The sequence below is a fragment of the Echinococcus granulosus genome, assembly GCF_000524195.1.
Source record: "Echinococcus granulosus chromosome Unknown EG_S00077, whole genome shotgun sequence".
In the NCBI taxonomy this organism is placed as follows: Eukaryota; Metazoa; Platyhelminthes; class Cestoda; order Cyclophyllidea; family Taeniidae; genus Echinococcus; species Echinococcus granulosus.
Genome location: NW_020170457.1, coordinates 65,686 through 87,121, shown reverse-complemented (window position 1 = coordinate 87,121; position 21,436 = coordinate 65,686). Strand labels below are relative to the sequence as shown.

The 21,436-nt window shown below is 43.7% G+C and overlaps 2 protein-coding genes across 2 annotated transcripts in view; one reads left to right on the top strand and one right to left on the bottom strand. All coding sequences in view use genetic code 11, as the record gives it.

Moving 5' to 3' along the window:
- Nucleotides 1–2,768: 2,768 nt before the first annotated feature.
- EGR_07430 (Dehydrogenase/reductase SDR family member) lies at nucleotides 2,769–4,601 on the top strand (the record flags this gene model as incomplete). The annotated part of the gene is made up of 5 exons (XM_024496679.1): nucleotides 2,769–2,978; nucleotides 3,121–3,532; nucleotides 3,612–3,779; nucleotides 3,912–4,077; nucleotides 4,499–4,601. 5 exons carry the CDS (start codon nucleotides 2,769–2,771, stop codon nucleotides 4,599–4,601), a joined length of 1,059 nt encoding a protein of 352 aa, XP_024348885.1.
- Nucleotides 4,602–6,335: 1,734 nt separating this feature from the next.
- Nucleotides 6,336–21,436, bottom strand: part of EGR_07429 (hypothetical protein) — a gene marked incomplete at both ends in the record, with an annotated part of 27,363 nt that continues 12,262 nt past the window's right edge. The window contains 4 exons of the mRNA XM_024496678.1: nucleotides 6,336–6,487; nucleotides 7,685–7,856; nucleotides 8,378–8,626; nucleotides 11,689–21,348. Of these exons, the coding sequence (XP_024348884.1) occupies nucleotides 6,336–6,487; nucleotides 7,685–7,856; nucleotides 8,378–8,626; nucleotides 11,689–21,348 (10,233 nt within the window). The remainder of the gene's footprint in view (nucleotides 6,488–7,684; nucleotides 7,857–8,377; nucleotides 8,627–11,688; nucleotides 21,349–21,436) is intronic.

Below are 21,436 nucleotides of genomic sequence, written 5' to 3'. Positions count from 1 at the left end.
GGAAGCAGTGAAATTGCTAGAGGCTATAGAGTGTAGATTTTAAGAAGGAAACCTTAACAATGCCAAAACTGATTTGACATTGTCTGAATTCTTCATAATGACGTATTACGGCTTCAAAGAAGTCGCCTCATCGCCACATTAGCTCTTTATGTTCTGCCACCTGCAGGGTGATTTTCATGCATCTGCGACACCATCGGTGCTGACATCGCCTTCGGCATTCACTCTCTCTGACACCCGACAAGCTGGAAGAAAGGAGCGGAACATACGGAAAGGCGATATTAGTCGGATTTGATGTCTTTGGCACAACTTATGATTAATTGCCAAGATTGTTTTTTTAATTCCCTGATACCTTAGAAACCACTCACCTTTAAGTTGAATAATTCTCGGTAGCCTTTTTGCTAAGACAAAAAAAAAATCTTCCACGGCAAAAATATCATAAGTAAAAATGCGAAAGAGGGCGGATTGAGCATAGCATTGAAATTCTCGCACACTTTTATTCACCTCACACCCACCACGTCTGATGTGAGATCCTCAGAGCAGCGAAAATCAGTGACAAGTTCGGGTCGATCTGCCAGCCGCATTACAGACGTCTCAAGGCCACGAAAAGTGGTTGCAGTCTGCTCAATCTTTTCACGCCACCGTCTTCCTCACCTTGCGTTAGAGCGTGCGTAGACATGCGCCACCCTCAATGGCGGCACCCTCGAGCCTGCAAGTCTGTACTTATGTAATACGATAGTGAATTTATCCATCGGTTCTAGTGAGGCGCCACTTTCATACTTCAAATTAGCCTCCTTGTACCTCGCTGGGTGGGCTGGCCTTTTGGGCCATGCCAATAGCCCAGACACCTTCTCAGTGTTGAATATATATATATTCTGCCCGAGTACTTTGTCTTCTTTCGTCTTCAGGGAGTCCCAGGGACGCTACATTGGTGGCAGCGGAAAGCGAGCCCGGTCTTGAAAGACATGTATCCTGATTTTCCACTTCTGTGTGATAAGCCTTAGTGGGGCGGAAGAAGTACATATGCTACGGATGGGAGAATGGTGATGACCCCTAATAGAAGGGTTGATGTTGACGTCTGCCTTTGGCATCTCTCCCAGTCCCCTGTTCTGCAGAAAAGCTATTAACAACTGAAGCAGCACTAGCCGTGAACTATCTGAAAGTTTCGTGAAGGATTTTCCCTACCGTCCCCCTTGGACCTGTTTTAAATCTTGTACTTCCTTACTCACATCTGCTTTTAGGCCAGTGTTCCTGCATCTATCTATGGACACGCATGATAGCCGGCGCAGTTCCCCGTCCTGAATCAAATTCCTAAGCCGGACGAAACCCCAGATCCAGTCAAGCTGCCAAGAGGGATAAGTGACGTTGAGGTCAAGTATCCCCTTCAGGGAGTCCCGGGACGATACACTTACTTTAATTCGTCAACATCTTGGCTACGTTTTTAAGGTAGGAAAGTAGTTGAAAAGCGTTTTAGAATTTCCATATTCGGCTTTACTTATTTTCTAATTCAATCACTGCCTGCCCTAGGATTGACGAGACATTTTAGAAAATTCTAGTCTCTCTTAATACCATCCAAATGATTGTTTATCCGCACATTGTTTGCAATAAATTTCGGAAAATTTGTCTGGTTTAGAATTAACCATGCAACTTGACTAAAAAGTGTATTATTTGAGATTTTTCCTTCTTGTTTAAGGATACTTAATCACTTAACCACCGCTATCGTTAAATAACCAGGGATTTACAAATAAAACCTATTTCTATGGAATTATTCAAATTTTGCTTAAGGGTTTGATTGCTATAGGCTGGAAATGCTCCTTTATTAGGTTTCCTTTCCACATTAATGATTCTACAGCGACTTCAGTATTCCCTGAGACGGTACTAAGTGAGGGTACCATAAAATAGTGGAAGAAGTGGGTAAAAACTGGTATTGCGGTCCAAGAACCATACAAAGACTGAAAAGTTTGCGTAGATAAACAGGTGGTTGCACAACTGTGGCGTTTCAATATCTTAACTCACGTGGTCAATCTAACTTAAACGCGGAAACCGGAACTGTCAGACCTACGGCGGTTCCACTTTTGTTGTTGAAATCACAACATTGCTACGCACCACACGGTTGTAGCTCTTTTTAAAGAAGCTATTTATGTGTATGCCTTGTTGTCCAATTAAATTCTTGAGTCTTCTCCAGAGTTGTAAGGTGCCAGTGGCATAGCAGAAGACATAATACTGACGTGCAGGAGACCTGAGGCCTATATCATGAGCCGGAGGCTATACTGCTTAACGCGAGTAAAACCTGAGGACATTTAGAAATAGAATCATCAAATCCAGGGTTGAACATGCCATCAAAGCATTACAGATTACCTGCATCTAAGTAAGCTTTGGATCATATAAGTTGCCTAAATTGATGTAGCCTCTAACAGTTCAACTTGCAGTTTATCGTATTTAACAGCAGTATCAGTACATAACAGAATGAGGTAGTTTGAAAGGGTGTATTAAAGTTCTTTCATTTAAAATCCGGTTGAGTCCAGATTTGCATTTAAACTCTACAAAAGACCAAGCTTGTTTAAATGTAAAGGTAAATTTTTACTTATTGAAAAATTTTATTATGATATTACATACTAGCTACCGTTACTAACTAGTAACATAAAATTGCTTTTATTTTAATCTATCAGTTACGAGGACGTCGGGTGGTTTGCGCTTTGGTAGAAACTGAGTTTCGCTGCTATTGTCTTCTCAATTCCCTTATTCTTCTTCTCTCTTAAGTTTTATTTTAAATGGCAACAAGACTTTCTGATTTGCGTGGATACATTTGTCTGGTCACTGGTGCTAGCAGAGGGATCGGACGTGGCGTTGCGATAGGCTTAGGCGAATGTGGTGCCACAGTCTACATTACGGCTCGCACCCTCACACCTAAGAATGAATCCAGTGATGGTGCCACTGGAAGTCTGGAGGAAACTGCCGCAGAAATAACTGCTAGAGGAGGTGTAAGTTTCCTGTATTAAGCCTTTCACTAATATCTCATCCCCAAATAATGTCCGCATTCCACATCTTCCACCCAACTTGCTTCTCCTTTCCCTTCAAGGCAAACTTATCCAAATGAGCAAATTTTTTTGTGTGTTTTTTAAGGTAGCCATTCCAGTGGCGGTAGATCATGCAGATGATTCACAAGTTACAAATCTATTCTCCCGCATTCGTCGTGAGCAGAACGGCCGTCTAGACATTTTGGTGAACAATGTATACTCTGGCGTGGGTGTTCTTACTGCGATTGTTAAGGAACATCGAAAATTCTGGGAATTGGGTCCCGACGAGTCGCCAGCATTGATATGGGACTCTGTGAACCGCGTCGGTCTCCGCAACCACTACATCTGCTCCGTTCTTGCAGCTCGTCTAATGCTGGGTTCTCGCAATGAGCTGAATGAGGACTCCGAGGATAATGCCAATGGTGTAAAGCCTTCCGAGCGTGCTCGTCCTGGTCTCATTTTCAACATTTCCTCCGTTGGAGGTCTTCGTCATTTTTTTGCCGTTGTCTATGGTGTTGGTGCGTCCTTGTTACTATTGTTCTCTCTTGAATGTGTTGGAATGCCTACTGAAACGTTATCTCAATTTCTTGTCATTAGGCAAATCTGCTGTTGATCGAATGACAGCAGACATGGCGGAGGAGTTGCGGTCACGTAAAAAGAGCCTCTCCGTCATCTCTATTTGGCCTGGTTTTGTACGTACTGAGATGATGCTTAGTAACATGAAAGGCTCCAGCAAATCCTTTCCTCTCGACATCGAAACTCAGTGTAAGTATCCCCATGTACCGCATCCTTCTTTTCCGTCCATTTGAATGTGTGTGGTTATGAATCATCTTTTTTGGATGAGTCATGTGTTTTGCTCTTTGTTACCTTTCCCACCTCTCCCCAATGTGGATGCAGCGGAGTCGCCGGAACTCACAGGTCGAATTATTGCTGCTATCGCCATGGAAACACGTGAGGAATTGCTGGCTCGTTCAGGTCGTGTATTTATTGTTGCCGACGTGGCGAACAGTCTTGGAATTCACGATATTGACGGTCGCTCTCCCGTTAGTTTCCGCTCCTACAAGTAGGTCTAGTGATGGGTCCTGAAACACACGTGCACGTACTTTGGAAAATTGTTTCGTATTTGGTGTGGCACTTTCACCTTGAGAGCCGCCCCACGCGGGTGACGTCATTTGGTCTCCATGAGGCATTAGAAGTGTGTCTTGCCCCTCTTTTTAAGTGATTTATTTCCAAAGAAAATTATGTAATGATTGGTTATTTGGAAGTTTCGTTGTTGCCATATGGAAGACAGAGGTAGTCGCAGTCTGTATGGATAGGGAGCTCAAAAAGATTTGACTTAACGGATGTCACAAAAAGGTAGTGAGTCCCAGAGACTGTTTACTAGTCAATCTATCTTAATGGTCACGTAGTCGATCCGAGTTTACATCGAGAGAGTAAAGAACTTGTTGACTGAGCTTTTGGCTTTTGAGTTTTTCCTCTTCCAGAATCCTCCTGCAAGTGGCTGGTTGGAAACGTCTCGCAGCCCTTGTTCCATCCTTCCTGAAGGTGCCATACTGCCTCCTCAAACCCACCTCACCACGATTCTAATTGCACTAGATGCCGTTTTTTTGCCAAGCCTTTTATGTTTATCTTTAATACCTACTTGATTTTTCGCCATCTTACTTCTATCCTCAATACTACTTGTCAGTCAAAAGTGAGCAAATAAATGAAAAAAGGGATAAAGCTGACTGTCTTGACTTTCGGGAAACACTTGTTTACGCTGAAAGTGCATTTGACCTGAAACCACCCAATGGTCAGGTCGCGGGTACGTAATTACATGCCCCTCAGACGCGGTGTTTACGCTTGGTTTCGCGTACCTCTGTGTCCCGGATACCATTACTCACTCTCTCCTGTTCTTTGACGTCGAAGTCGCTAATTGACGGGTTTTCACCGTCACACCGAGAATGGTCATTTCCTCTTTCCCTCCAATGCTCTCGGTACATCAATTCAAACATTTTGTAAGCCAGCGTAGGCTTTAGCATCCCAGTTACTTTTGAAGGTATTCTAAGGCATGAAAGATGCAAAGTGTAGATGATGTGGTTATCACGAGGCAGAACCATGGTTGGGTGTAGTTAATTGCTGCTGTAGACTGAAGAGAGGCAAGAAGGCGTGGGTTTTGTGCTGCGGTGAGGGAGCTGGCAATGCGTCCCGTGGGGTTTGAGGCCTTTCTTCTGCACCCTGGTTGGAAGGGTAAAATGTCAAGAACTTCATTGGTTGTGGAGTGCGCAGAACTCCACCGTGCTCTATAACGCGTACATTTTAGGTGTTAGAGCCTTTCTTTTGGAATATTTGCCCAAAAACATTACTTGCGTAGAAGCTGCCGTCTAAATTCATGGAATTTTCGGGTCCTTGGGATTTATCTAGCGTTCTAAGTAGTGTTGTGCGCTATGTCTCTACATGGATGACGTAAAATTGTTTACTTACTGTCTGGCACCTCCGATTGCAGGGAGCACCACGCACACAGCCGTCTCTTGATGGTGTTGCAGTCATGGGTGGGTCTGGGGTGGATGAATGGACACAGGATGGAGTTCGCATGACGCTCAGAAGTTCGGATTAGTGAGCGTGGTTGGGTGGACGTGTTAAGTTTCATCGAATACGGGGAAGGTCTCTGATACTGCCCTAATGGTAAAAGGTTTTCTTATCAAGCCAAATCGCGCAACTTGGAGATTGATTGTCATATCAGCTGATTAGGCTGTCAGTCTCTAGGCAAGCGCTTCTCACTGACTACGCGAGAATTTTGACATGAAGTGCAGTCTTGAGGGGCCTTCACCACAAACAACACCCTCTTACAGTGGCGTCCTTCAGTGCTCAACGAGCTTTGATGTAGTCTCTCCAAAATTCTTTACTTTGTGAAGAAGTATGCCCGTCAACTTTTACTATTTGCTGGCTCTTAATAGAGGACTTGCAAATGAAAGTTTAAAAAGTTGCAATTCATGCTTTGTAACGATTCTATCTTTTGAAGAATGGGAATTAAATGGTTGGCGAAATAAATAATCGTATGTAATGCTGACGGCTCCATGTTCCATTGCTGTGAAATGAATCAAAACGTATGATTGAGCAATATCAGAATTCGGTGATATGAAATGGAGGGGAGGAATATGGTGGAGCTGGAAAAGTAAACCCCATCAAAAGCCAGGAAAACTACTTTGCTTCATGTGTTTGATTAACTAAGCTTTATTCTTTGGCGAATGGCAAAATAGATGGGTTCAGTGGGGAGCGCCGTCCAAACTTAAACAATACTTCCAAATGCATCTTAAAAAGGCAGTGAAAGTGACAAATAAATCAAGGGAAACAATCGTTGAGAAGCACTATCCCACTTTTGCGTAAGATGGCGTCTTCCTCCCATGAGATGGCATTACTCCACGATCCACCTCTCTCTCCACAAGTCGACTTAACTTCACCGATTAATAAGGGAGCGCAATGGCCTCGAACTGCTGGAAATACAACAGGGAATGTGAAGCAGGTTTACTTTTTTCTGTATCCATGTCCCTAGTGTTATCCGAGATAGGGCATTGTAAATTTCAAGTCATCTCCGAACACGCAGAAGTGGGACTTTTGATTAGCCGCCAACCCACGCCTTCTCACGAATACGCATAAGTAAATACACGTTCTACCAAACAACTTTTTTGCTAGATGGGGGAAATTCCCTCCCCTCATAAACCTCAGCCGTAATAAACTAGGTCAGCCTAAGGTCAAATAAGGCTGGCTAATTTATTCCAACTTTTGTATTTTCTGCAACTAGATAAAACTGCGTCCACAAACAACACCTGTAACATGGACGAAATGGCCAAATTCACGACCCTACAATTATGCAAATTCCTTTCACCCTCTCAGGAACTGGTCTCCGTAAGGAGTGGCATGAAGCTGCACTGGCAGCAAGTCAGCACTTGGTGTCACGATGTCTTCGAGTGTGCGCATAATAGAGCTATTCTCCAAATCATATAAAGTATTAGAAGTAGCCAAACCGGTATCTGCTCCTGAATGACCTTGAAGTGAACCGATAAAGTGATTAATGCTGTAGCCGTAAGTAAATTACAGAGAAAGTTTAGGCGATGAATATGTTTATGATACAAAACACATAAGTAAAATATCAAAATCACACATTTAAGAGGGCTGTACATGTGGAGGTAAGGTTGGAGTGGGGAGGGAGGGGGAAGGGCAGGGTTGTCAATGTTGATCATAAGGATCATGGTGATGTTGCTGTTGATGGCAATGATGACATCGTTCAAGTAGGGAAAGGTGGCATCCGCTGTCGATGGAATTCATGAATGTAGGTATTTATTCGTTGACGCAGGGTCAATCCGGGACAAGGACCTGGTAGAAAACAGAAATCTGGAACTGTAATACAGAAGAAAATAATGGTAGGAATGAGGAAAAAAAGGAGGAAGAGTAGGAGAAGGAGGAATAAGCATGGCCATCTCAATCTTCGTCGTTTGACACGAATTTGCAAACTGAAATGTAAAAAGAGCGTTACTTATTTGCTAACAGTAGCTGGAAATATATGGATTAGGTATGGTGGAATGTTCACCTCTCCGAAGGTATGGTGATGAGTTCAGCTGGTGCCTAAAAAGATGCAGAAACTTTTTAATCTCACCTGGAGGTTCATAAAAGAGGTATGGGTGAAAATAAACTTGCCTCAGCCTCAATAATCGTTCTAGGGGCTGGTGATTTGACGACAACCGTGAAATCATCCACCTCATCAGTGTCAGACGGAGATTGCTCAATCAACGTGAAAGAATGATCTGTTGAAGTAACAGGGCCCTCATCTTCTTCTTCTTCCTCGGCTTCTTCCACATTCTCGACCTGCCAAAACACATTGACGCACTCTCCGTCATTGGAAGTGCAGAGTTTGGGCGTTAAGCAATACCTCGCGCTAATGTTTTCAAGCATGCTTAAAATGGAATGGACAACACCGATTGGACTTTTTATAAACCACAATTTCCTATCAAACTTTTGATAGGTTTATCTATTTCCACCATTTAGGGTTTTGGGTGATGTCATTTTTGCGTGAGTGTGTAAGGTAGCCAATGAAATTAATATCCTCCCACTTTGTGTGCAAGGTGTGGCACATTACTTGATGTGTTGATTTAAAAAAAGAATTTTAGAAGCCGAACTAGTCATAAAGGCAGATTGACTGTTACAACTCCGGACACTGGTCGTCCAACATGATGTCTAGTGTCACCATATTTTTCCTTTTTTACTTAACTTATTTCTGCTTAGTCAAGTCCGTCACATATGTGTGACGGTGATAGCGAGTAAGTTGTAGCAACCACAAAACCGCATTTAACGCTTGTGACAGAAAAAAGGGGAATTTCCAACTTAACCTGTCGTCCACTTTCGATATCCACCTCAACACAGGGCTCCTTGTTCACGTACTTCTTGCGTGTAGATGACGGATGCGAAGAGGTCACCACGTCCGACGGTTGAATTATCTCCGTCGAAGATTTTGATGAGAGAAGGTCCTCTCCTTTCGGTGTTGACGTCATTTCAGGGTGGATAACTTCCACAGGAACCTCAATGCCAAGGGATTGTTGTGGGTCTGTTGCCACATCCGTGCCTTCCCTCTCCATCTCCTGCAGATTCACCTGATAGGCACGTAAGTCGTGTTGAGGAATTTTTGCCCCTTTTACGGATTCATGCATTAATGCTAAGCGTTAATTACCATCTGGCTTTATTTTGACCTTTAATTTTCAAGAAAAATTGGTAGAATATTTTTAGAGGGAATAAAAATAGGCGAATAAAATGGGGGGCACAAAATCGAAATTAACTCTAAATTTAGCAGTATACTTTTTGCCATTTAGTAAGGGTAAAATGGAAAAAAATGAGGAACAAAAAAGGCTTTGAAAAATTTATGTAAATTCTTGAATTTTGCAAAAATAGTAAATTGTACGAAATCAAAAAAGGTAATAAACCTCAGTAAAATGGGGGAAAAAATGAGTAGTTTTTGGTTACTCTACGAACCAATTCGAAGTCTATCAGTTCCGGCAAATCCTCCGAAGACATTGGTTATTTTATTTGTCAAAAATGTCACCCGATTGTAGCTTTGTCTGTTGGCTGGCCAAGTCCCAGTTCTAGCAACCGACGATTTAAAGTGCTTTTCCACAAAATGACAAATGGTGTCACCACTATTAACTGCACATAAATCCGCGTGATTTTATTGGTTAATGGTCATGGACCAATCAATGGTGAGGAAAGTGAGGAAGGCTGAACTTCTTCAGCTATTTTCTGCATTTGTACACTAAATAGAGGTACAGAAACCACTTGCCTGGGTAGAAGAGCAACTGATTTCACCCTTTTTGCACACTAGGAACTGGCTACTGACTAAATAAACATGAATTGCTCTACCTGCGCAGCAATTATGATTGACGTGTGATGGGTGTATGCATGTGCGTGCGCTCACGTGCTAGGCAATAAGAGGTGCAGACTGCAGCGGTTGAAAAAAGACGTATTCAAACCACAAAGCTTTGGCATTAATGTGTTTTTTTATGGAAAAGGCGGGAAAGGAGACCATTTAAAGCTGCCGGAAAAGTTCCACTTTAACCTAGCCGTTACATGTAATTATTTCTTTTCTAAGAAAAATTGCGAACAACTAATTACCTCCTCCTGACTGGGAGAAAAATATGGTTTTAGTTTTTATCGTATATTTGTGTGAATAAGTGCACATGCTACTTATTTCATAAGTGGGCATTTAAGTAGCTGGCGTCAAGAGACTGCCTCCGCTTGTGTTATGTAAAGTTAGCCTTTGGAAGCACAAGGTGCCTATAACCTGCACCAACAATGTTTAACTTCGGTTGGAAAAAGAATACTGACTTTGTCTGCCTATTCCAGATAGTCAACAATTTTTGAGCTGGGAGAAAGGGTTTCATCGAGTATCTACATCTCTCGGCAAAGTCAGCAAGACCCAAAATCAGATAGTCAGAGGTATCCATGGCTCTCTCAACTGAAATCCCTCAAAAACCTCCAGTTCAAACACGTTCACTAACAGTGTCACATACATGTGACGTTTATGTTCCCTTATCTGAGCCTGGAGTCACCAATATGTTCCCTTCATCGGTACCAAATCCTGTGGAGTTAACAGGTTAGATAAGTTTGCAATTCCTATAAACTGCTTCTTTTCGGTTTTTTGGGCAGTTTCCTAGTAGCGGTTAAAGTGGTCCATTCGGATGTGCAAAGTATCAGTGCCTGCAACACCGCTCGTTAATAAAGGGGTTACGAGACCACTCGAGACCGTCTAAACACATTAAATTCCATATTTTTATGCAACATTCTTGTCTCCTAAATGTTCTAAAACACTCAACTGCTTACATCCACTTTTGGTGAGAAGATTTATGTGCATGTGAAATGGGAGGCACTATTGAGGCTGACTGATGTATGCATGCCCTGACCTCAGACATCCATTACTGCCTAGGTATTCAGACCTTTCAAACGTAGCTCACCACACCTACATACCACATCAGTCCTATATTTCATACTAACGTCAATTCTCCCGAAGCATGAAGACAATAATCAATCAAAGGTGTCATCTAGTTGCTATGGTTGCCTGTTGGGTTGGCAGCATGCAGGCACATAACTTGGCAGGAAGCCCGCATTTAGACTCATTAATCTTCCATTTCTGAGACCCGCTTGGTCGTGTTTACACAGATATTAATGTAAGATAAACGATAACTTTTATCACCCTTTCCTTTCAGCTCGATCAGGCTACTGCTCAAAACGAAATTTAAGTAGTTTATTACACGCGTGAACTTTGATCCGCTTGACACGGTAAGATTCTGAACATTCAAAAGGCACTCTTCTGAGTGAGGCACGTTTCCAATTGCGCATCTTTACTTTTCAGCGAAAAGAAAAAACTTGGCGCCACCTTGCGCCCCGCTAATGTTCTCTACCAGCATAATTTTTGGTTAATGTAGGCCACCTGCGCCACGGCGAATTTAGAACTCTGGAATTCAATTTGTTATAACGCTAAGACAATAGCTGACACTTCTTTAGCCAAACACTCCCTTTAAATTGGAGACAGAGGTGCAGCAAAGCCTAAGTCGCTGATTGTGTGGTGGCCTTGATGCAGGTTGATGTTGAAAAACGGAAGGACTTAACCCAGTTTGATGAGTCAACAAAAGGCGAGTGGGGGGAGCGGAGCGGGGACAGGGGAAGATGGGGACAAATTAATTGATTTAAAGAATAGTATATACACATTACCCCAACAGACAAAAACGGTGATCGCAACCCGCATTTAACGCGTTTAGAGGAGGTCGACGGACCAACGCTAGGTACATGGGTGGCCTCGCATAAACAGGCAGTTAGGTGTAAGGCAGGAGGCCATGGATAGCTGGCAGATTATTGTGAAAGCGTTATGCATCACAATCCTTGCACCACATAGCAGTGCACATCTTGGGGAGGTCGCACATTTCGGTGACCTATTGCCATCGCAAGACGCCGAGGTATGCGGAACGCGATCCCACGCGTGGTGATTTCAAATGTCATAGCGTACCTAAGATGCTGCCTCGTCCATCCCATCCTTTCTATATTACCTCCACCCTCTTCCATTCTGATATTATTTGACAAAAATTGGACCAGAAATTGTCATAATGCCAGCCGATAGAAAGAGAACTAAAATAATTGGAATTTCAAGGTCACATACCGGCCATCGTTGTCCGTTGTTGGAGAGGTGAGACATCTCAGGAGGATTAATGGTCGAGGAGCATTCACCTTTTGCTGTCTTTCCCTTCTCCTCTTGCCTTTTGTTAGGCTCCAAAGAAAATGCTTCTTCAGTCTTGACGCCGGTGACGGTTCCTTGAACCCTTCCACCACTGTCAAGTTCGCGAGATGCAGATCCAACGTCCTGAAAGACGACATTTGGAGAAAATTCAGTGCCTTTCAGTTTAGCAGCGACTACATTATTGGTGTTCTCCTTCTCTACCTTTTGTTGAGAAATGTCTTTATTCACCAGATCCTTGTCCGCACCAACTACTTGAGACGTATCTGCATCCACGGGAATAAGCGTTTCATCTACCGGTTTTACACATTCAGGTTGCTCATCTGCTTCTACGGCAGGCGTTAAATATTCCTCTGTGTCCTTCGTCGTGGATACTTTCCTCCAACGCTTCTTTTTACCCCTGTTAGCTTCGGCAGCTTTGCCACCCAATTCCTGTGGAAAAGGTAAACCGGTGCAAATTAGCTCGGGCCTGTACACCTCTGTTTCGTAGGTGGAATCATATGGAGGCAATTCCTCTTTCTCTTCTTCAGCCACAAGAGCTGAACAATCACCGGCTGTAGAACTGTAAAAGTGAGGAGAAGATGATTCTTCGAAGTCTTCCTCTTTGTTTTCCTTCTGAATCGATTTGACGGATTCGGTTTCTTGAAGGTCATCAATGCCCACATCAACGGTAGAGGGGGTCGAATCGCTTAACGTAGTGATCTCACTCCCTTGATGACTTTCCTTTCTCGGCATCGCACTTTTAGGAGGCTTCTGGGAAGTAGAATGATTCACAGACGCTTCAGACACCTTGGAGACAAACAGATCCTCCAAAACATCCACATCTTTTACTGGATGCAATGACAGTTCGAAGTACTTATCGGAAACATCTCCAACACGGTTTTCCAGTCTCTCCTCGTCTTTCCATGCCTGTTCGTCTGCAACGGCGACTGGAATCGCCTCTTCATCGGGATTAGGACTCAGATTGGCTTCATGGAATTTTGAACCCGTATCGATCGAATTTTCACCAAATTCTCGGTGATTCTGACAGAACTCCAGTTCATTGAGCCCAGGAAACTCTTCCAAGCTGATTTCACCCTCTTCTTCCATACTGACAAATGGGTTATCAACTTCTTTTAGTTGCTGATCATCCTGCTCTTTGTTTGCATCGACATCCGGGGACCTACTGAGCTCCAGTTCCTTCTCATCCTTGCCTTGAGCTTCACTATTTCTACTGAGTTCTTTCGCCCTTTGATTGTCCTCTTTTGTTTCACCAAGAATCGGTATACTTGTGGTCACGTTCGGACCAACGGTCTCGAGAGTTGTTGCTCCAGGACATTCCTTGAGCTCAGATTCCTTCCAACTTTCGATCTGCTTCAAGTTATTTTCTGTAAGATTTTCCTCAGCTTCAGTATTTTGAAGCTCAGGATTACACTCTAAGTTGTATCCTTCTTGATTGCTTTTCTTCCCATCTTCATTTTCCCTATCTACATCAGATCCGGCAGTGGGTTGCTTCTGCAATTCCATCTCCATCTTACTTACTGGACTTCGACCTTCAGTGCCTAAAGACACACTTGGAACATTTGATTTATCCACCTGTTCGGCAAAGCTTTCACTCCCTTCCCTTGAAGTCGGCGCTGTAGAAGTGATTTGAACATGTTCGCCTCCCAGAACTACTTTATCTGCTGGATGATTCTCAACTTTCGTCTCAGTTGAAAGGGACTTTGAATCTTCTTCAGCGGTGTGGACATTCTTTAAATATTTTTCCCTTTGATGCTTCTTCTTTTTCTTGCCGCACTTTGTCGAAGCTGCCTCTGATTCATGTTCAGGAGGAGGGCGTTCATCAATTTCAACATCCACCACTTCAAGCGGTTCTCCACATTCTGGAGACTTTTCCTTGGGATGTTTCCTCTTCTTATCTTTCTTTTTCGAGCTTTCCTTTGACTCCTGGGATGGTTTCAACTTCAGAGTTCTTCCATTTAACGGTTCGCTAATGTCAACTGACATTGGCATTTCCTCCTGAGTGCTTCTGCGGCCAATGACTGCCACGGTTTCCTCATTCTCCATCGTATTATCAGTCTGGGATGGGTCTTCATCCGAATCGTGGGACAAATCTTGTGATAAGCAGGGTAAGTTGTCGACTTTTGGACTATTTTTCATGAAAGGTGAATGTGTGTACTCAACCGCAACTGTCAAATCTTCTGTGGTAGCAAAATCCAAAGCCTGAGACTTCTCACCTACTGAGTTCGCCGAATACGGCTCACAATTTGCAAATTGGTCATCTCTACCTCCTGGAATCTCTAATCCATCCTTCGTAACAGTTTCACGCGCACTACCTGGAGGTGGTAGAGATGGAGTCCACAGATTGGACACTTTTTCATCCCTATAGTCGTCGCTCGAAAATTCTGCTCTTGGAGGCTTCTTTTTCCCTTGGTGTGATGGAACTTCCCTGACCTCAAATCGTGGTTGAGAGGCTTCATCATCGGATTTGACATGTTGGTTTGACAGGTCGTCAGATCCTGCAAACTCGTCCAAGTTAGATTTTAACTGATCATCTGGATAAATTTGTGGGGTTGATAGATGACCACCCACAACGCTATCCAGATCCGTCTTCCCCTTCTTCTGCGACAATTGGTCTTCAGGTGAAGAGATCGAGTTCCCCTTTTGGTGCGACTCTTCTTCGATCTCGGCCTTCTCTTTCCGATTTATGGAAGGTGATCCAAGTTTCTGTGAAGATGGCAAAGTATCAACACTCGGGATAGCCTCGGATGCGACGATTTCACCTTTTCTAAGATTTTCTTGAGATCCAGCAGCCTCGTCTGTGAAGTCTTTTAAGTCTCTCGCATCTGTCTGAGGTTGTGTTGCATTGGCAACGCCCTCCAAACAAAGTTCATCATGCCAGAGCTCTCCTACTTCACTATGGCTCAGTTTCTCATCTTGTTTCCAGGGTTTTTTGTCAGTTTCATGGGAATGTACCAAATCATCAGATTGGCAAACAGTTTTGAATTCATCGACGGTCATGCCCAAAATCTCCCATTTGAATTGGTTGGAGTGAAGTCCATCTTCCATCTTCCCCTCCACTAATTCCTGTTCATTTGATTGGGGGATTTCTTCCAAGGCATCAGAGGCGGATTTTTCCTCTTCTACTGTAACATCCAGAGTGCATTTGCCTTCTTCAGGTTGCATCAAATATCCCACATCTGCAGCCACTTCGGATACTTTGAGATCTGCTTCATCATTCGCACCAGCCATTCCTTGTATGGCAGGAACAGTGGAAGTAACACACTCCTGGGCCTCAGCTTCGGCATTAGGGTGCCTTCCTTTTCGGTGCTTTGCTCGCCTTCCTCTTTTCAAGGAATGTGGATCAGGTTCCTGAGAGCGTGACACAGCTTCAACTCCCTGAACAACCTCAGATTCGACTATTAATTCCACATTGTCTCCACCTTTTGTAGGACTTTTGTTGGTCTTCTCGCCCTCGTCTGTGAACTCTCTCATGGTTTCTTTATTTCTCTGAAGTTGTAACACATCATCAGCATCTCCAACACCACTTTTATTTAGACAGTGTTCTACTTCACCATGGATCTGCATCCTTTCTTGTCCTCCAGGGTGTGCTTCCAATTCATCAGCTTCATCAATGGCTCTGGAGCCATCAACAATTTCGTTTTGATCCTCCAATGTATATTTTCTGGATTGAGCCACATCTTCCCAGCAATCGGACGATTCTTTCAACACGTTTGACCGTGTGACTTTCTTCAAGAGACCATAAGAAGATGCTCCATCCTCTGTTGTGATGATCAAGGTGTTTTCATCCTCTGCAACCGTCTCAGCACTTTGGATCACTCCCTCATCCTGAGGGAACGCTTTTTTGCGCTGCTTTCTACCCTTTTCTCCTCTGATAGAAAGTGTTTCGGGTTCCAGTGAAGATGCCATAGCACCAATATCCTGGATAGCCTCAGATTTGCTAGCAACATTCAAACTGTCTTCACCTTCTGTGGGTTGACTCGGAGATTCCGCTTCCCTCTGAGGTTGTGACTCACTACCAATGGTATCAGTTCCCCTTTTCTTTTGCCATTTCTCCCCTTCATTACAATGCCACTTCTTCTTCCCTTGTTCTTCCGAATGTGCTCTAGGTACATGAAAGTGTTCTATATCATTGGCTTTATCAACGGTCTTGAGTTCATTGACAAGCTCCTCTTCAACCACCAATTCACATTCGTTGATTTGAGACTCATCTTCTGGATAATCAGTCGATTTATTCTCCACAAATTCATGTCGAATGGGAGGGGAGGCTCCTTCGAGAATAACGATGGGCTGTTTTTCGATATCAGACACGGGTTCTTGGCCATCGACAATGATATCTGAGGCGCTTTTGGCTTCTTCAGATTGTAGTGAATATCCCACACCTGGAGCTGCTTCAGGTGTTTTGAGGTCTGCTTCAGCATCCATAATGGACATTTCTTGTGAAGCAAGAACAGTGGAAGCGGTACATTCCTCAACTTCAGCTTTGTTCATCAAATGCCTTTTCTTTCGGTGCCTTTTCTTCTTCCCACCCTTCATGGAAGATGCTTCAGACTCCTCAGGAGATGACAAAATAACTACTCCATAGGTAGTCTCAAATTTGTCGATTTTATCCGAACCATAGCGAGCTTGCGCAGGATGTTTTTGAGATTCTACATCCTCCTTTGTGCATTCTTGCAGGATACCTTTATTTGTCTGGGGTCGCAAATCATCACCAACGCCTTCGACGTTACTTTCATTCAGCAAATCCTCTCCTTCTTCTTCTTCATGATGCTCCTTCCTCTGTTCATCAACGGCCGTTCTGGCTGTTTCGAACTCACCTTCATCAACCATGCCAGATAGTTCTTTTAAAGAAAAAGCAGTAGAAGTTTCCAATTTCTGGGCTCCGGTTCCATTTTGAAGGTAGCTATCCTCCGGGTGCTGGCTCCGCTCCCCAATTTTCATGGAAAGTCCTTCAGGTTCTTGTGAAGATGGCAAAACATCAGTAGTTCGGGGAGTCTCAGCTCCAACGATTTCAGCTATATCGTCTCCTACTTTTAATCGACTGTTGCAGGACTCCTCATCGTCCTCTTCATTTGTCAAAACCTGTGATTTATCACCAACACCTTCAAACTCACTTTCGCCTGGCCAGTGTTTGCCTTCTTCACGATGCTTCCGCTCCTTTTCCTTTTGCCCAAGATGTGGTTCGCATTCATCTAGCTGCAGGAGTTCATCAACTTCACCAATGCCCCTGGATTCATTAACAAGATCTCTTTGAACCTCCAAATTGCATTCGTCCGTTTGAGGCTTACCTTCCAGGTAAATGAACGATTCCTTCACCGCAAACTCCTGCTCGTTTGGTTGGGAATGCTTGCCAATCCCAAGAACAGATCCTTGTCTACCTACTACAACATCTAAAGCGCTTTTGTCTTCTTCAGTTTGAATTGGCGGTTCCACGCCTACTACCATTTCAACTTCACTCAGCAGCTGCTTTTTCTTTCGGTGTTGTTTCTTCGTTTTGCTTTTCACCGGAGGTGTTTCAGACTCCTGTGAAGATGACAAAGTATCGACGCCTTGAATAGTTGCCGGGTCAGCAATTTTATTCACATTGTCTTCACCTTCCGTAGGGCGTTTGAAAGGTTTTGCATCCCTCTCATCTGTGGTCTCGCTCCAGATGTCTTCATTTTCTTGAGGTCTCAATTCATCTTCATCACCTACATTACCACCTTCACCTTGCCAGTGCTCTCTTTCTTCATTGTCCCAATTCTTTTCGTTCTCTTCTGTTAAATGTGGCTTTGATCCATCGGCGCTCATGCCTTGAACCTCCAGTTTATGTTTGATGGATTGAGCCTCATCTCCTAGATGACCGGGCGTTTCTTTTTCCATCAAATCATGTTCGCTTGGTTGAGAGACTTCTTCCGAACCACCAGAAGCGAATTCTTTGCCATTTGTTGCAATATTCTTCGTCTTTGTATCATCTTCAGGTTCCAGTGGATATCCTACATCTGCAGTTGCTTCGAGTGTTTCGACTTCCCCTTCATCCTGAAAGTACCTTTCTTTTCGACGCCTTTTCTTCCCTTCGCCCCTCACAGAAATTCCTTCATGCTCCTGTGAAGCAGACAAATCACCAAAAATAGGGTTACTCTCAGGTTCGACAATTTCATTTACATAACCTTCACCTTCTATCAAATCATTTGGTGTTTCTACACCCTCATCTGTGGACATTTTCAAGGCCTCTTCATTTGCCCGAGGCTGTGATTCATCACTACCGTCTTCGACATCCCTTTCATCTTGTGTGCGCTCTCCTCCCTCTTCAAAATATTTCTCCCTCTTCTCCTGTTCTGCCGAGTGTTGCTTTGATTCATAGCCACTTACCAGATTACTAGTTTCACCAACGGCCCTGGATTCATCAGCACTCTCGTCTTGAACATCCGATTTGGAATCATTGATTTGAAACCTATCTTCTGGATGTTCTGGCAATTCTTTCACCACTACTTCATGGTGAATTGGTTGGGGTTCTTTCAAAAGATCAGAAGCAAATTCTTGCTCATCTACAAATGCTTCGGTTATGTTGAGCTCTGCTTCATCATTCAGATCAGCCATTACTGTTGCAGGAAGAACAGTGGAACTATCAAGTGTTTGAGCTTCGACTTTAACAACAAAAGGGTGACTTTCCTTTCTATGCCTCTTGCTCTTCTTCTTCCCACTTTTTATAGAAGGTACTTCGGACACCTCTGGAGATGACAAAGCATCCACTCTCTGGATAGTCTCAGATTGGTCGAATTCATCCAACCTGTCGGGACCTTCTACTGGATGTTCTTGAAATTCTGAATCCTCCCATCTCATGGTGTCTTGACTTGTTTGAGGCTGTAATTCACCACCAACGCCTTCGGTGGCATGTTCATACTGCAAGTGCTCACCTTCCTCGCCTTCATTCAAATTTTTCATAACATTGGCTTCAGCAACAGCCCTGAGTTCGTCTACAGTCTCTCCTCCAGCCTCCGGATCACATTCGTTGACCTGAGACTCATCTTCCAGCTGGTCGTTCAATTTACCCGCCACATGTTGGTGCTGAATTTGTTTAGAGGCTTCCTTGAGAACAGTGGAGGGCTGTTTCTCGGTTTCTAACACAAGTACCTGGCCATCTCCTATGATATCTAAGGCGCCTTTAGCTTCTTCAGGCTGCATTAGATGTCCCACACCTGCAGCCACTTCAGATGCTTTGTGGTCCACTTCAGCATCTATGATGGACATTTCTCGTGAAGCTGGAACAGTGGAAGTGGTGCATTCCTCAACCTCGACTTCACTCACGATGTGCCTTCCCCGCTGGTGCCTTTTCTTCTTCCCGCCTTTTATAGAGGGCACTTCAGGTGCCTTCGAAGATGATGAAGCATCCACTCTCTGAATAGTTCCAGATTGGTAGATTTCATCCGAACTGTCGCGGGCTTCTGCAAGATGTCCTTGAGATTCTGCATCCTCGTTTGTGCACTCTCTCAGGACATCTCTACTACCGAAGCCTTCGAGGTGGTCCATTTTAACAGTTATCCTTTTCCCTTTTTCTTCTTTTGAATATATCTCAAATTCTTTTGAAGAAAGCAAATCGTTCCATGTATCAACCGTTCCAAGTCCATTGGATTCTAAACCCTTATCTTCAGTGCTTGTCTCTTCAAGTGTATCCATGTCGCCTCCCTGAATCTCGATTTTGCGCCCTCCTGAATGAACATTTTCTTCCAAGTGTCTAAGCAAGTCTTCATCGAGATCCGATAGGTCTGACTGAAGCTTTGGCTTTATTTCTAAACCATCTTTATCCACATACGCGTTGAACTCATTTGCAGGGGAAACAGCCTCGTTACCTACTCGAACTTTATCACTTACCGCAAGATTTTCAGAAAGCACAGCTTCTTTATTTCCGGACTTCCTATCAAGGTCTCTTTCCTTTCGGTCTCCTTTCTTCGGTTTCGTTTTGCGTTTTTTTGTTGAATTCGCATCTTCAGGGCACGATCTATCTTTATCCATCTCAGTAGTCAAAGCAACTGACTGCTCTGGATCTTGGCAGGCGTTTTCTTTCAAAGTGGGAATAAAGGTATTATCATCTTTAGTGTCGTCGATAGGCTCTACACTTTGGCCCCTCTTTGCGTCTTTCTCGTCAGACCATTTCGTCAAGTCAACTTCATGTAAAATCCCTTTCTTGGCTTCACCCTCCCACAAATGGGAAGATATAAGCAGTACTTCCTTGTTCTTTAAGGCCACACCTTCATCAATGCAGTGCTGATCCATTTGATGGTGATCCAACTTACTGGAAAGTACTGCAGGATCGATTGGTTCATCAACATCGACTGGATGCACTTCTTCCAAAAGGCTTTCGGCAGCTTTAACAACCCAATTTTTCTTTTGTAAGGAGGACCTTGCATCTTTGGTGTCCGTTTTAGCCTTCTCAACTTCCACTCCACCATTACACTTCTGTTTTAGTTTAGCTTCTTCTTTAACCTCGTCGTCAGGCTGAAGGTCGTACACTAGAAGCCCATCGTAGATAAATTCGCTGGCGAATTGACCCTCATCTACGTCCACGACAGTACTGTCGAATAAATTGTCCTCCTCCTCAGGAATGTTAACACCGATTTGCGCTTTATGGTTGAATTTTGCGTGAACCGCAGATAAAACATCTCCAGATTCTTTTGAAGCCGGGAGACCTTCTGAGTTGCTGACCTCTCGAACGTTTATCAACTCTCGATATTTCCTCTTCTTTGCAAGTGGCTTCGTTGCAACTCCCCTGTCATATTTACCGGCATTTTGGAACCCATTCAATAGATTCCCGCCTTTTTTATGCTCGTTAAGAATTTGAACTTCCTGTTCAGTGCTAGAAGGGCCATCAGTTATCGCATCAGTGCCTTCAAATTTTGCTGATCTATGCACATTATTCCATGAAGGAGGCTTTGAAACAACTCTTGTCGACGGGTCCTCAGAAGAATTTTTCTTTCGTGATTTTTTCAACTTTCTTTTAGGTTTGGTGGAACTTTTGGTAGAATTAAGTGAGATTTTCTCATTGTTAGTCTCATTGACACCCACTTTTCCAAGGTGGCTGTTAAAATCCCCTCTACCTGATTGCTCATTCACTTCACTCGTGTCAGTTTGTTCAACTGGCGGTCGTTCATCAACAGAGAAGTTGACTTCTTGGCTCCTCTGCCTGTAATCCCTCCCAGCATCTCGTTGTACCAAATTTATTTCAGCTTCGTCTCGCGGCTCCGAAACATCTTCACTTCCGACTTCGACAAATGTAGTCTTTTCCAAAATGCCGTCTTCTGGACTTTGCGGCTCCTCTTTGAACCCATTTTCATCTTTCCCAGTTGTTTGTAAAAACGTTTTTATAGCTGCGCAGAGCTCCGTGTCCTGTCTCTCTATGGCGTTGCCGTCAACAAGCTCTGCCCCTTGTTCCACCATCTCCTCATAGAATGGTTCCGCCTTGATGTTAGGACCACAGACAGAATCGCTTGAGCTTTCCATAATTTTCTGCAACGACTTAGCCGATTCATTTTCGTTCACTCTAACCTCGGAAGGTAGCACTTCCGAGATGGTCTTGTCAGTCTCTCCATCTGAGTCACCTTCTTGTGGCTAAAACAGGCGATTAAAACCATTTGTGCCTTTTATCATCTTATACAAAGGCATAGTTGGGATATTCCCTAGATTACCTGAATTCCAT